The sequence below is a fragment of the Zea mays genome, chromosome 8 (assembly GCF_902167145.1).
Source record: "Zea mays cultivar B73 chromosome 8, Zm-B73-REFERENCE-NAM-5.0, whole genome shotgun sequence".
Lineage (NCBI taxonomy): Eukaryota > Viridiplantae > Streptophyta > Magnoliopsida > Poales > Poaceae > Zea > Zea mays.
In genome coordinates, this window is record NC_050103.1 from 91,924,518 (window position 1) to 91,940,642 (window position 16,125).

The 16,125-nt window shown below is 44.7% G+C and overlaps 1 protein-coding gene across 2 annotated transcripts; it reads left to right on the forward strand.

Annotated features, from left to right (window-relative positions):
* The first annotated feature begins 2,551 nt into the window (after positions 1 to 2,551).
* LOC100285213 (heat shock 70 kDa protein 4) lies at positions 2,552 to 10,632 on the forward strand. Of its 2 annotated transcripts, NM_001158107.1 has the most exon segments (10): positions 2,941 to 3,153; positions 3,481 to 4,707; positions 8,092 to 8,301; positions 8,380 to 8,475; positions 8,566 to 8,778; positions 9,078 to 9,272; positions 9,349 to 9,495; positions 9,577 to 9,726; positions 9,878 to 10,008; positions 10,099 to 10,555. In NM_001158107.1, coding segments are annotated over 9 exon segments (2,547 nt in total). In that variant the 5' UTR covers positions 2,941 to 3,153; positions 3,481 to 3,537; the 3' UTR covers positions 10,334 to 10,555.
* Positions 10,633 to 16,125: the final 5,493 nt, after the last annotated feature.

Sequence of the window (16,125 nt, forward strand, 5' to 3'; positions counted from 1 at the left end):
CTGGAACGAATGGGACTGCACCCCGAGCACTTCGGATGCTTGGTGAGCACTGCCGGCTCGCGGAGGCAGCGGTTGGGTCGGGTGAGCTGCGCGCGTCGCCGACGAGGACGAGGGCGAGCGTCGGGTGCGAGCGGCGGCGACTTGAGCACCAGTTTCTGGTAGCGAGAATATTTCTGGTAGCGAGAACAGAGGGTAACGGATGTATGAGACGGCGTGAGTATCACTGGATTAATCATCGACATTACCTGGTAATATAGTCGTCATGTCTATTTTGAAGTGTAGGCTATTCTCTAGTTTTCCATAATGGCGAATCCCTCTCCTACGCCTCCATTTCGTCGAAGCCGCACCAGCGGACTTTCATAATAGCAAATTTCTCGCACAATTCGACGACCTACGTTAGTACATTTCTATATATTAAAGCAGGGAGGAATGACGAGCTCTGAAGATATCCACGTCACCTCTAGAATTTTCAGCCGTTCGATTAGATTTGAACGACGCCTAGAACCTCTCTGCGCGTGTCGCCACAGAAACGGTCCCCGAACAGCCACGCGATGGTTCGCGACGGCAAACGAAGGCCAGGGAAGAGGGAAAAAAAAGAACAGTCCATGAAAGCGCCGGTAGATATCCCCTCCTCCCCCTAGCTGAGTAAGAGTAACCACGCCGCAGCGCCCCCGTCTGGCCGTCTCCACAGCCACGAGTCCACCGCGTCCATCCTGTTCCGGCTCCTCGCTCCACCGCTCCGACCTCCGAGTCTCGCTGTCTCCGCGACCGTGAGTCTTCGCGCTGCACTGCCGCGTCCTTCAAGTCCCCGGCTCCACCGCTCCAGGCTTCGGCATTACCGACCGCGATTTGCCGCTGCTCCGCGCCGCGTCCTCAATTCGCACCACTGCATGGCTCACCGTCTGCATCTGCTTCATCCTATCGCGTACCAACTGCGAAAAAGATATGTGTGCCACTGCCATCCATATTAACTTTTCATATTAACTTTTTACGATTCGGTTGTTCCAGGTTGCAAATTAAATATGTGACTTCGGTTTTGATTTTTTTCCTGGTCGTTTTTCCCCCGTTTATAATCAAAGCTACAGGTTTTTGTGACCTTCACTTTTTTCGTATTGGTACATTCTCTCTCTGAAGTGATTAGACATGAAGAATACATACACGTGGCTTGAAAATGCTCTAGAATCTACCATTTCCATATTTTCTGTTGTGAATTTAGAGATGTCTATAAGCACATTACAGAAATTTGTTAAATCTGAACCCAACTAAAGTTCTATAGTGTCATTTGCACTTCGGTGAGTAAGGAGAAAATGGCTTACAGGAATAATAACAGGACAAGGAACATTACAGAATTATTTGACTGTCTGTATTCACTTATTCCCTTACTGCATTTTCCAATATATATTCTTTGCAAAACTTTTAGATTCCATCGATAAATGCGTATACAATAAACGCAATTTGTAATGATTATATCTACATGCATACATACATCTTCATCATGATACACGAAATATTTAGATTACTAAAACTCTGTTTGATAGCAATAATTTTTTTTTAAAAAAACTGGTTTATAAAAATTAAGGAGGTTCCAAGCATACCAGTTTATGACTCAGTTTATAGAAATTAGATTCTCGGTTTTTTAAAATCAAGGAGCTGGTCTCTTAAAAAACTGGTTTTTTAAAAACTGGGTTTTCCAAAAAGGGTCTAAGTTCATTACTCATATTGACTTTGGATGCTGAGAAAACAAATATATAATTGCTTTTTATAAACTATAGCAACACTGACACAGATTCATAGATCAAATGTGTTATCCTTGTATATACGTATGCATGTCAACATGTATAAACATCGATACAACTATATCAACCAAGAATCACCCAAATTGTTCAGTTGCATACTCATTACGACTTCGAATGCTAATAAACCAAGCTGTATTTTGCTTTCTTGGGTTTGTGAGTCATTCATTTGTCCAGCATAAAATGAATGGGTGAAACCTCTTCTTTTATGCACAGCTCCTGCCTCCTATCAAGGTTGGGGTTTTTTCCTTCAGGTTTCTTCATATGAACAAGTGACTTTATAACTCTTATTTGAACATACGCCTGATGAAAGTTTCATATTTCCGCAGTTCCAATTTGCAAACTACAGGAATTGTAATTATGGGAAACACTATAAAGAGATCCTTAAGGCTTCAACTGATAGATTAAAGAAAGGGTTTCTCAATTATATTGTTCTCAACAAGCCTGTAGAATGGATATGCTAAATGCTCTTCTTCTTTTATCAACTAATCTATTGACCTGCAGGGTTTCAAAAAAAATCTTTTTCATTTAGCATGTAAGTTATCATTACTATTCATCCTTCCTAATTGAAATCATTTTTTTGTCCTCATAGACAATTGTAGCTCACTTTATGCACAAAGACTAACTAAGCATGGCATATGCTCTTTTATTGCTAGACACACCTTTTGTTGAGGTGTTTTTTTAGTTTATATATATTATAATAATTTCCTTGCCAGTTATCACAGCATACTAAAAAACTATAGAGTTCTAATTCAGTATGAAGATAGCTCGAGCAGATTTCACTAAAGGCATAAGGTAAGCTACACACAATATCAATGTAAGATAGCGTTCACACTGCTCATGTTATATTATTTACGACCTAAACTACTCTACTACTTCAAACAATTATATATGTATATATACCTCTCTAAGCAATAAGATTTTGTATCTTATGTAAACACGTCAAGAAACGGGGGCTCGCGCGGACCGCGAGCACTTTACTAGTGAGTCGTGAAGAGCCCAGAACGTTCTATTGTGACCTGCTTCCTGCGAGCGCGGGCCGAACACGTCAGACGAAAGAATGAACAGAACCTGGGCCAACACGTCAGTCCGAAGAACGAACAGTATCTCTGGCAACTCCTAGAACGTTCACGGCCACACCGCCACACCCACACCACACAGCAGTGCAGCACGGCGCCCCGCCCCTCGTACTCGGTGAGATATATCCCCGCCTTCCCTCGCGAAAGCTCTCGTAGAGACGACGACGACGACGACGACGACGACGACGCGAGAAGTCGAGGCGCCGCTGCTTGCTAGGACCGAGCTTCAGGAAGTCTCCAACGGCCCCGGCGCCGGCACGGCCTGCCCCGCGCCGCCACAGGTACCATTCGATCTCTCCGCCTTCCGGTCTCTGCGTCCTCCCGGTCGACCTACATAATCATGCAGTTTTCTCTGCCTTCGGATTCTTTTTAGCGTTTTAAAACCGCGTTTTATATATGTTTTTTTAGATTTAGCCGAGGGTTGGGATTTGGGGGTTTCAGTGGTTTTAGGTCGGGTTTAGTGGCGCTTTTGGATTGAAAAATCGATTTCCTCTGTACATCATTTCTGTGGCCGAGGAGGACACGGTTGACGGTTTCACGGTTATATGCCAATAATTATTGTGATGCGGCTAGCGGACCTAACTGCTAGATCTGGCTGCTGTTTGCAGGGATTGATTGTGATCAGATCTATTCTGTAGTGGTCAGCGGCTGAGGGTGAACCGAAGATGAGCGTTGTGGGATTCGATCTCGGCAATGAGAGCTGCATTGTGGCAGTCGCGCGGCAGCGCGGCATCGACGTGGTCCTCAACGATGAGTCCAAACGCGAGACACCCGCCATCGTCTGCTTCGGGGACAAGCAGCGGTTCATCGGTACGGCGGGCGCCGCGTCCTCAACCATGAACCCCAAAAACTCCATTTCTCAGATCAAGCGCCTGCTCGGCCGCAAGTTCTCCGACCCCGAGCTCCAGAGTGATCTCGCGTCCTTCCCGTTCCGTGTCACGGAGGGCCCCGATGGATTTCCCTTGGTACATGTGCGGTTCCTGGGCGAGGAGCGGACGTTTACCCCCACCCAGCTGCTTGCCATGGTGCTGTCCAATCTGAAGGGCATTGCTGAGGGGAACCTTAAGACTGCGGTTGTTGATTGCTGCATTGGCATCCCTGTGTACTTCAGTGATTTGCAGCGCAGGGCTGTTCTTGATGCTGCTACTATTGCAGGCCTCACGCCGTTGCAGCTATTTCATGAGACAACTGCCACGGCATTGGCTTATGGCATTTATAAGACTGACCTCCCGGAGCATGACCAGCTAAACGTTGCATTTGTTGATGTCGGCCATGCTAGCTTGCAGGTCAGCATTGTCGGTTACAAGAAGGGACAGCTCAAGATGCTTTCGCATGCATATGACCGTTCTCTTGGTGGGAGGGACTTCGATGAGGCCCTCTTCAAGCACTTCGCGGCGAAGTTCAAAGAAGAATATAAGATTGATGTTTACCAGAATGCCCGTGCATGCCTTAGGTTGCGTGTGGCGTGTGAGAAGCTTAAGAAGATGCTGAGCGCCAACCCAGAGGCCCCACTGAACATTGAGTGCTTGATGGATGAGAAAGATGTGAGAGGGTTTATTAAGAGAGAGGAGTTTGAACACATCAGTGCACCTGTGCTGGTACGTGTCAAAGGACCCTTGGAGAAGGCCTTGGCTGAAGCTGGCTTGACAACTGAAAATGTGCACTTTGTTGAGGTTGTCGGATCTGGTTCTCGTGTTCCAGCCATAATCAAGATAATCACTGATTTTTTTGGGAAGGAGCCGAGACGAACCATGAATGCAAGCGAGTGTGTTGCGCGGGGCTGTGCTCTCCAGTGTGCTATTCTCAGCCCCACTTTCAAAGTGCGGGAATTCCAGGTATAATCTCATTTTTTTTCTTCCTATGTTGTTTTAAGCTATGGCAGGGTTAGATTATTCTAGTGCCGGTCTATATGATAGACTGTCGTCTATGCTCCGTTGAAACTAATGGGGATACTGCAATACTTGCATAACGACATACACATTATGGCTTGGAAAGCTGTTTGTTGCTGCCCACTCTGACTTGCTAATGTTTAGAAAAATGTGTGCCACTGGAACTACAAGTTCAAGAAAAATAGTTCAAATCACTTTCAGTGTCAAGAGTTGAATAGCCTTTCCTTATCACCTTCTTACTTTTGCTTTTGAGATCCGTTTGTTTTGTCTAGCTCTGTGTTACTTCTTCGTAGAATTAATACGAGTTCGAGATCTACTTGTGTCTAGCTCTGTGTTACCTTTTCCTGTAATTAATACTCAAGAGTTTGAAGACAGTATTAGGTGCCTTTATTGTCATTACACAGTGACACACAATTGGCCACACATTGGTGAAATGGGTGTTTAGTGGAGTAGACTCATTTATATACTTGTTCAGTTTGGTTGGCAACACTAGCTACCTTCCTAGTAAGTGCAAATTGGCCATAGTGTCTAATATTTACTATATTAATGCGCATGGTCTGTTTTTTTTCGTTCTGATATCTGACAAGGAAATCTCTTTTCATCGCTCAGTCATCTATCTGGTCAAATATTTTTTTTGCTGGTGCTAATATCCAACAAGAACTATTGATTTCTCAGTCACCTGTTTGTTCAAAATTTTATCGATAAGGTTTTCTGAAACAACCTTTAAGCCTTCCATGGAAAAGTTGTTCTAGCTTTTGTTTGACTGTGGTAGTTTTAAAACACACCCCCTGCATTAACTTTTAAGTGGTGTATTGTTATGGTGGTGGCTAGGGTTGAGGAAGTGCAAGGAGGCTGGCTGAGGGCCTTGCCCACGACCGAGCAAGAGGGAAATAGTTTTATTCTTAATTCTTGCTTGATTAGATTGATACATCTCTTCTTATATATAGTGGCTTACTTGACCCCTAAGGAAAAACAAATCAATGTAACTTACCTCTCTCCTTATCCTAACTAACCAAATCTTCCCTTGTCCTAACTAACAAAATCAATCTATCTGGCTCCTTCCTTATCCTAACCGCTCCACTTGCCATAACACTACACTCCTTGAAGTCAGCTCGTTTTCGAGCTGTGCTAGTGGTCATGGCTACAAGTTGATGTTCCCACTGTGACAGTGGCATGTCTACAACCACCTTCATCTCATGGCGTAGTCTGGCGGGTGTCCAGGCCTAGGAGTGGTCGCAACAACGACAAATGGAGATGCTCTCGTGGAGGTTGGTGATGGAATGTGGTGGTGCTATGCAGTGTGGCCTGCAAAAAGCCCCATGTATTCTCCCTGTCGGATGGCTACTGGTCTATGCCACACTAGGAAGTCCCCAATGTCAAGGTCAAGTGCCTCGAGGGGTGTAGCAGGTGCCCCTAGGGCCGAAAGAGGAGTTCCTTGGGGACCACACAAGATGTGCCTAGAGGGTCGAGGTGTTGGTGGCCAGCGCACAAAGTGCCCCAGGGCCAAAACAAGAGGTGCCCCGAGGGCCCGGTGACCGACACACGAAGTGCCCCCGGGACTAGGACCCTGGTGGTCGACACACGAAGTTCCTCGAGAGTCGCAACAAAAGGTGTCCCTAGGTCGGGATACCGGGGTCCGGGGTTAGAGCGCCTGGGGCCGTAATAGATGCCTTGGGGGCGGAATAGGTTCCTCGACAAGTGAACGTTGTCCATGGTGGAACTGGTTGCAATAATTGAGCCAGTTCCAAGGTTATTAAAGCGATAAAACGTTGAAGCGCTCATAAGTACCTTTTGACTTTAAAACATTTAAGCGAGCTTTAAAACGTCTTTTTAAACAACATGGACTAGTGTGAGCAGGGAGTTGGTGAGCTAAGACTGGGTGGCTGAGGGCAAGTTAGGCGGTGCAACAGCGGCGCCGAGCGCGAGCAGGGGAGGCGGCGAGCCAAGTGCGAGCAAGGGAGGCGGCGAGCCGAGTGCAAGCAAGGGAGGCGGCGAGCCGAGTGTGAGCAGGGAGGCAGGGTTGTGCCATCGCGGGAGAGCAGGGAGGTAGGTTGGTGGTGAGCTCAGGGCAAGGTGGCTTACCGGTGGCGAGCACAGGGAGAAGACGACGACAGCGCGACGGCTGGCTGGGGCACCGCAGTGGCACAGAGGCTGTGGGCGTCGGGCGTGAGGTTGGCTAGACCATTGGAGGCTGAAGCAACACATTTAGGTTAACTCAATTTCCAAACATGGGCTGGACCGGAAAGCGCTAAAACATGGTTTTTTTTGGCCCAGAGCGCTTAAAAGTTTAAAAAGGGCGCTTTGGCATTTAAAACGGACGTTTTACATTTTATCGTGAAACTTTACAGCGTTTTATGTCCTTAGTAGTGGTTTAGCGCTTTTTAATGACCTTGGCCAGTTCTATGGGTTCCTTCTTGCCGTCAGTGGTGGAGAAGGAAGAGAACGTCATCGTCTTGTACCCTGTCATCCCATCGAGAAAGCCCTAGGGTATGGCGCAACCAATGATGACGTCTGGTGTCTCCCCACTGGCAGGGCATGAGAGGACGATGATCTACTACATCTTGAGGTCGATCAACTGCGGGATGATGCCGGAGAGGGGCAGAGGGCCTTTGTTATGTCGTTGAGGGTGGATGGTGGCACTCCCTGCCGTGCCGGTGGCGTGACCTGCTGTGCCTGCAGAGAAGTTTTGGCGCCCATCGTAGCTGTAGCGACATAGCTGTTATGGTGGTGGCTAGGGTTGAGTGAGCGCAAGGAGGCCGGCAGAGGATCTTGCTCACAACCGAGCAAGAGGAAATGATTATTCCTTGTTAATTATTGCTTGATTAAATTGATACATGTCCTCTTCTTATATAGAGAGGCTTACTTGACCTCTAAGGAAATATCCTAAACAAATCAATCTAACTTATCTCTTTCCTAATTCTAACTAAACAAATCTTTCTTTATCCGTACTAAACAGATCTTTCCTTATCCTAACTAGCTAAATCTTTATCCGAACTAAACAGATCTTTCCATATCCTAACTAGCCAAATCTTTCTTTATCCTAACTAGCCAAATCTTTCCCTATCCTAACTAACCAAATCAATGTAACTTACTCTTTCCTTACCCTAATGGCTCCACTTGCCATAACATGTATTTTGTGGAGTCATCTGTAACATCTTGATTAGCTTCATGTTCAACAGTACCAGTTTGATTCTCATAAGGACATGGTGCTGTATTATTATGTATTTTAGAATCTAATGATATAGGACTGTCTTAAATGTAAGATTGGGGTATGATATATTTTTATGCTTTGTAATGTCCTAAGGATGACTCTGGATTGATGGTTTGCAGGTTAATGATGGGTTTCCTTTCTCAATTGCATTGTCATGGAAACAAGACTCGCAGAACAGTGCACCCCAACAGACCCTTGTATTTCCAAAGGGGAATGTAATTCCCAGCATTAAAGCTCTAACCTTCTATAAATCCAGTACATTTGAAGTTGATGTTTTGTATGTGGACACATGCGACTCGCAAATTCCACAGAAGATAAGCACTTACACAGTAAGCAACCCTTACACAGTGTGCATGTTATTAGATAATTCTGTTGTTATTTGCTATAACGTGCTAAAATATGTGTAGATTGGACCTTTCCAACCCTCCAAAGGTGAGAGGGCCAAACTGAAAGTTAAAGTGCGTCTCAACATCCACGGGATTGTCACAGTTGATTCAGCTATGGTAAGTTGCCAGGCTAGGCAATCATTCAGCCTTCTCTGGGATAGCTGTAGTTTTCCCAACACTGTTTTTTTTTGCTATTTTTGCATGCAGATGCTGGAGGAGGATGTGGCAGTTCCAGTCTCATCTGCTAATGAAGCTCCAAAGGATACTACAAAGATGGACACAGATGATGCACCAAGTGATCCTGTCTCTGGAACTGATGTGAATGTGCATGAGCCTGATACTACTGAGGCTGCTCCTGCAGCTGAAAATGGAACACAAAATCCCGAGGAAAAATCTGTTCCAATGGAAACTGATGCAAAGGTGTGATATATTCTTCACAAATTTTGGAAAATCCTATTTTGTTTGCAGCATGCTGATGGATTTGATGATTGTTGCGACCTTCCATAATGGGGTTTTTCTGTTTATTCTGACTGCTTGTCGTCTTGAGATGGCATAACAGGAGGTCAATTTTGGAGGCTATCATTCTTGTTGTGATCATGTGTTAGAAATTTACGGATTAGTTTCATGCAAGTTATATACTTGCTCTCTTGTTAGGTTCATGAATGCTTTGGATGAGAAGTTAGTAATTTGTTGATTTGCTTCTTATATATTTTATTTAGGTTGAGCCATCAAAAAGGAAAGTTAAGAGAACTTCTGTTCCGGTCCATGCGTTGGTCTATGGTGCCTTGGCTGCAGCTGACCTGCAGAAGGCTGTAGAGAAAGAGTATGAGATGGCTCTTCAGGACAGAGTAATGGAAGAAACCAAAGAGAAGAAAAATGCTGTGGAAGCTTATGTCTATGACATGCGTAACAAGGTATGTGGAGATGCATGCCTTGATGGTTTTCCTTGTGATATAAACAGTATCTAATGTCCTTTTTTATTGTATTTAGCTCTACGACAGGTACAACGATTTTGTGACACCTGAGGAGAAGGAAGGGTTGATTGGAAAGCTTCAGGAGGTTGAAGATTGGCTATATGAAGATGGTGAGGATGAGACAAAGGGAGTCTATATTTCTAAACTGGAAGATCTTAAGAAGGTATTTCTATATGCACTGAATTACAGCATTGCTTGGTGCATGCTTGTGAATTTAGATGACACAAGTTTTCTTCAATTGCAGATTGGTGACCCAATTGAGGCACGGTACAAGGAGTCGACAGAAAGGGGTTCCTCTGTAGATCAACTGGTCTACTGCATCAACAGTTTCAGAGAGGCTGCTTTGTCCAGTGACCAAAAGTTTGGCCATATCGACATATCTGAGAAACAGAAGGTAGGGCAGAGTGCCATTTAGTAATTCTTCAGTTTCAGTAGCGCTAGACTGTTCCCTGTTATGGTTGTCATGCCCTGTGATTTATTGCCAAGCATGTGTTGTAGAAGAGGTAAATCTTACTAGTTTCTATTCTTTTTCCTGTTGCACACAGGTCATCAATGAGTGCTCTGAAGTAGAGAACTGGTTGAGAGAGAGGAAGCAGCAGCAGGACGCCCTACCTAAGCACACCGATCCTGTGCTGCTCGTATCAGATCTGAAGAAGAAAGCTGAAGCACTTGACAGGTTCGTTGTCAAAGAAGCTTTCTCGCATCAATTTGAGTATCAGAGTATGACACTGATTCAGACTGTTGCTTCTGAAACCATGTTTTACAGGTTCTGCAAACCGATCATGACTAAACCAAAGCCAGCTCCGAAGCCACAGACTCCGCCACCACATACTCCACCTCCACAGCCTGAAGCCCAAGCATCTGACCCTCAAACACCAGAACAACAACAAAGCGGGACTGGTGCAGCTGGTGAGCCGGGTAGTGAGGGAGGTGTGCAGCAGGCCTCCGGTGAGCAAATGGACATGGACAGGCCCGATGATTCTGCGGATGTTGCGGCATAATTGTGGTTGTGGTTGTCATCTGTCTTATGATCGATCAAAATTTTCTGTTTGTCTGGTAGGTGGATGAGTTAAGGCAACAGCATATTCTCCCAAGCGATTTCGTTTTAGGGTTTGGAACATTGAGATTGAGGTAATGCGTCTTGTCCAGCGTTGTTTTGGTCTGGACTGTGAATCAGAATAGAAACGTTGCATGATCGAATTGCGCCATTAGATCTCATAATCAAAAAACGTGGATGATTCGACAAAAGGTATATTTATCTGGATGTTTCATGTTAATTCATGTCACATGGATTCCTTCAGTTATGCTGTGTCCTGTTCCTTTGAATGCTCCAAAGAACACAAAAGGCTATTGGTTTCTAAACGCTTTTGTGCGGGTATAATTAAAGCAGCCTTTTACTTGTTGCAGTCTCTTGTAAGGTGTGTGAACTGCTTCCTCAGCCCCGTCCTAAAAAATAAAGTGCTCACTTATCGAAAAGTTTTAAATCGCGAGATACGCCCGAATCTCGAAAAAAGGCAAAAAAAAAAAAGGTAAAAAGCGCTGCCGGCTTCGATTCCGTCGAGTGCACCCACCAACGGTGGGTAATATCGATCGCGAGCCACCGGCTTCATTTCTCGCCGTTCGTCATCTGCTGTTGGCTCGGGAGCCACGAAACCTAAGACGACGAGGCTGCAAAGAGGACTGTTAGTAAGTTCCTAGACGCTACGATCGTGTACTTATTTCGTTTTAGTGGTATGTCACCCAAACTGAACCACTACTTTATTTACTGCTGACTTCTGATTGTAAATTTAACACTATTACTGAGAGTTGGTAATGTTATTGAGGATGGTGAGTTATTACTGAGGGATTATTAGGCCATATAAATGTTATCGCTGGCCATATACTTTAACTAAGTATTACTGTTTTAATTGAATATTACTGAGTAAATAAAAACTGTTACTGAGCGAGTATCTTATGAAATATATGTTAGAAATATGCCCTAAAGATAATCATAGAGATGATCACATTTTTTTGTATCCATAATATATATATATATATATATATATATATATATATATATATATATATATATATATATATATATATATATATATATATATATATATATATATATATATATATATATATTGCTTAATTGAATATACATGAAAGGTACCTTGTATTGATTAGCAATTATGTGAATTGTTCGTGAGATTCTTTACTTTTATGGTTATTCTAAATGATATTCCTAGTCAGAGTCGATGACTAGCACATGTATTAGTTGATGACTACAATACAAGTTATGGACATGAAGATGTTAAACTAATAATGTGGGCGCATGTATGACATGAGGCTGGACCTACCCAACGTGAGATATTGTAATATAGTTCTTTTTTTGTAACATGTATATTGTATCCTTAGACCTGAGATTGGATCAAGAAATGCATGGTCGTGCTAGTGTAAAGTGTTAACCAATGAAAGGATTCTAATTCACAGTATCGAGAAAGAGAGGTCAGCTTAGAGCCAGACCAAATATCGTGAGACAAAGAGAACAACATATATGCAATGTTGCATGGTTCGTCTGATATGATCTTTACGTGCGTGTAGGAGTTGACATGTCTTGCTAAAGGCCACTGTCAATTATTGGGCCAAGTAAGAGTACTTGAGCCATGTCTATATGTACATGAATCTATAGGGTCACACACTTAAGGGAAGGAAGCCTAACTCAGATTAGATCCTGTTGGGGGCCTTCGGCTTCCGAAGGTCCTAAAAACGTGGTTTGACAATGTTTCTGGAGTATAATACGTGAGCAGGTATCTTCAGACACGAACCCTTCGGACAAGTCAAAATTACTGTATGAAGAAATACAAAGAGAACGAAGGATGGAACAGAGTCGAAGCTGTGCGCAAGAAAGCTTCGGCATGATGGCAGAAAAGAGGAAACCGACTTAAAGAGGAAAAGACTATTTAGACCCCGATAAATTACTATAGAGTTATTATCAAAAGCAAAGGGCCTGGATGTAATTTTATATGGGCCGCGACCCGTGCCTATAAATAGGTGAACAGTACTCCCGTACTGTTCATGCTGACTTGGCATTTGCTTTTGCGTCACGCTTGTACTTTCACCTTCTTTCAAGTCAAAGGTACATTTGTAACCAGATATAATTTCTATTTTTCCATAGCAATAAAATAGAAATGAGTTGATAACAATACATAACTGTTTATGTTATCTTCTATATCCCATGTAATTCTTTCTTCATTATGTTATGTAATGTTTATGAAGGTGTGTCCTTCATAACCTTCGTCCGAAAATCATTATATCCCATGTGAGATAATGCTTCGACGAACGAAGGACTTTAACGTTTAACATTTTCTGTGTTGCCTTGTTCTTAAGCCAAAGCATTTGAGAACAAATCCCCAACATTGGCGCCCACCTCCGGTGAACTCACTTCCACTTTTTGAGTTTCGAACACCTTCGGTAAGCATCGACCTTCGTCATGCCGCCAAAGAAAGCTTCAGCAACAGGGGCTGCAGCTCTACAGCCGCTGGACCCGAACCAGGAGACCCTTTGAAAGGGAATTAGGCTTACACCTATTTCCTAAATGATTTTTGTGGTTGAATTGCCCAACACAAATAATTGGACTAACTAGTTTGCTCTAGTCTATAAGTTTAACAGGTGCCAAAGGTTCACAATAAGCCAATAAAAAGACCAAGAAAAGGGTTCAACAAAGTGAGCAAGGGACAACCGAAGTGTGCCCTGGTCTGGCGCACCGGACTGTCCGGTGCACCAGGGAACTCCAAGCTAAACTCATCACCTTCAGGAATTCTCAGAGGCGCTTCGCTATAATTCACCGGACTGTCCGGTGTACCACCGGACAATGTCCGGTGCCCCAAGGAAGAGCGGCTCTGAACTCGCCAGCTTCGGAAATCCGCTCCGCTATAATTCACCGGACATGTCCGGTGCACACCGGACTGTCCGGTGAGCCAACGGAGCAACGGCTACTTCGCGCCAACGGTCGACTGCAGGCGCATTGAATGCGCGCCAGCGCGCGCAGAAGTCAGAGCACGCGCGGGTGGCACACCGGACAGCCTACAGGGCTTCTCCGGTGCACCACCGAACAGCCAGGCGGGCCCACAAGTCAGAGCTCCAACGGTCGGAACCCAACGGCCAGGTGACGTGGCTGGCGCACCGGACTGTCCGGTGCGCCATGCGACAGCAGCCTCCACCAAACGGCTAGTTTGGTGGTTGGGGCTATAAATACCCCAACCACCCCCACATTCATTGGCATCCAAGTTTTCCACCTTCCAACTACTTACAAGAGCTAAGCATTCAATACAAGACACACCCAAGTGATCAAATCCTCTCCTAATTCCACACAAGGCTTTAGTGATTAGTGAGAGAGATTTGTTGTGTTCTTTTGAGCTCTTGCGCTTGGATTGCTTTTTCTTTCTCATTCTTTCTTGAGATCAAACTCACTTGTAATTGAGGCAAGAGACACCAATCGTGTGGTAGTCCTTGCGGGAACTTCGTGTTCCATTTGTTTGAGAAGAAGAAGCTCACTCGGTCCGAGAGACCGTTTGAGAGAGGGAAAGGGTTGAAAGAGACCCGGTCTTTGTGACCACCTCAACGGGGAGTAGGTTTGCAAGAACCGAACCTCGGTAAAACAAATCCGCGTGTCACACTCTTTATTCGCTTGCGATTTGTTTTGCACCCTCTCTCTTGGACTCGTTTATATTTCTAACGCTAACCCGACTTGTAGTTGTGATTAAGTTGTTAAATTTCAGATTCGCCCTATTCACCCCCCCCTCTAGGCGACTTTCAATTGGTATCAGAGCCCGGTGCTTCATAAGAGCCTAACCGCTCGAAGTGATGTCGGGAGATCACGCCAAGAAGGAGATGGAGACCGACGACAAGCCCACTACAAGCCACGGGAAAACTTCATCGGAAGAGTCCCGCAACAAGGGGAAGGGGAAGGGGAAGGAGAAGAAATCCTCTTCCCACAAGTCGCATCGGAGTGGTGACAAGAAAAAGAAGATGAGGAAGGTGGTCTACTACGAGACCGATACTTCATCACCTTCCACCTTCGGCTCCGACGCGCCATCCATTACTTCTAAGCGCCATGAGCGCAAGAAGTTTAGTAAGATCCCCCTACGCTACCCTCGCATTTCTAAACATACGCCTTTACTTTCCGTCCCATTAGGCAAACCACCAACGTTTGATGGTGAAGATTATGCTTGGTGGAGTGATTTGATGCGATTTCATCTAACCTCACTCCACAAAAGTACATGGGATGTTGTTGAGTTTGCTGTACAGGTACCATCCGTAGGGGATGAAGATTATGATGAGGACGAAGTGGCCCAAATCCAACACTTCAACTCCCAAGCCTCAACTATACTCCTCGCCTCTCTAAGTCGAGAGGAGTATAATAAGGTGCAAGGGTTGAAAGGTGCTAAGGAGATTTGGGACACGCTAAAAACCGCACACGAAGGAGACGAGGTGACCAAAATCACCAAACGAGAAACGATCGAGGGGGAGCTCGGTCGCTTCCGGGTTCGCCAAGGGGAGGAGCCACAAGACATGTACAACCGGCTCAAAACCTTGGTGAACCAAGTGCACAACCTCGGGAGTAAAAAATGGGATGACCACGAAATGGTTAAGGTTATTCTAAGATCACTTGTTTTCCTTAACCCTACTCAAGTACAATTAATTCGTGGCAATCCTAGATATACACTAATGACTCCCGAGGAAGTAATCGGGAATTTTGTGAGCTTTGAATAGATGATCAAAGGCTCAAAGAAGATCAACGAGCTTGATGGCCCCTCCACGTCCGAAGCACAACCGGTTGCATTCAAGGCGACAGAGGATAAGAAGGAGGAATCTACATCGAGTAGAACACCCATCGACACCTCCAAGCTCGACAACGAGGAAATAGCGCTCGTCATCAAGAGCTTCCACCAAATCCTCAAGCAAAGGAGGGGGAAAGATTACAAGCCCCGCTCCAAGAAAGTTTGCTACAAGTGTGGTAAGCCCGATCATTTTATTGCAAAATGTCCATTATCTAGTGATAGTGACAGGGGCGACGACAAGAAGGGGAGAAGAAAGGAGAAGAAGAGGTACTACAAGAAGAAGGGCGGCGATGCCCATGTATGTCGCGAGTGGGACTCCGACGAAAGCTCTAGCGACTCCTCCTCCGACGAGGACGCCGCCAACATCGCCGTCACCAAGGGTCTTCTCTTCCCCAACGTCGGCCACAAGTGCCTCATGGCAAAAGACGACAAAAAGGAGAAGGTTAAATCCAAATCCTCCACTAAATATGAGTCCTCTAGTGATGATAATGCTAGTGATGAGGAAGATAATTTACGTACCCTTTTTGCCAACCTAAACATGCAACAAAAGGAAAAATTAAATGAATTGATTAGTGCTATCCATGAAAAGGATGATCTCTTGGACTCCCAAGAGGACTTCCTTATTAAAGAAAACAAGAAGCATGTTAAGGTTAAAAATGCTTATGCTCTAGAAGTAGAAAAATGTGAAAAACTATCTAGTGAGCTAAGCACTTGCCATGAGACCATTGACAACCTTAGAAATGACAATGATAAACTTATTGCTAAGGTTGATTCAAATGCTTGTAATGTTTCAATTCCCAATCCTAGAAATGATAATGTTGATTTGCTTGCTAAGATTGATAATGTTCATTCTTGTTAAAAGAGGTAGAAAATCTAAATTTGCTCCTAAGACTGTAGAAGGCTTTGTACTAGGATATGATTCAAACACAAGGGCATATAGAGTCTTTAACAAGTCCTCTAGACAAGTT

What these genes read in the sequence shown, in the direction of transcription:
- LOC100285213 (XM_008656865.4), top strand. Translation starts at nt 3,538, where the DNA reads ATGAGCGTTGTGGGATTCGATCTCGGCAATGAGAGCTGCATTGTGGCA. An exon ending in TCAAAGTGCGGGAATTCCAG is followed by an intron (nt 4,708 to 8,091) that starts GTATAATCTCAT and finishes GATGGTTTGCAG; the next exon opens with GTTAATGATGGGTTTCCTTT. An exon ending in TCACAGTTGATTCAGCTATG is followed by an intron (nt 8,476 to 8,565) that starts GTAAGTTGCCAG and finishes TTTTGCATGCAG; the next exon opens with ATGCTGGAGGAGGATGTGGC.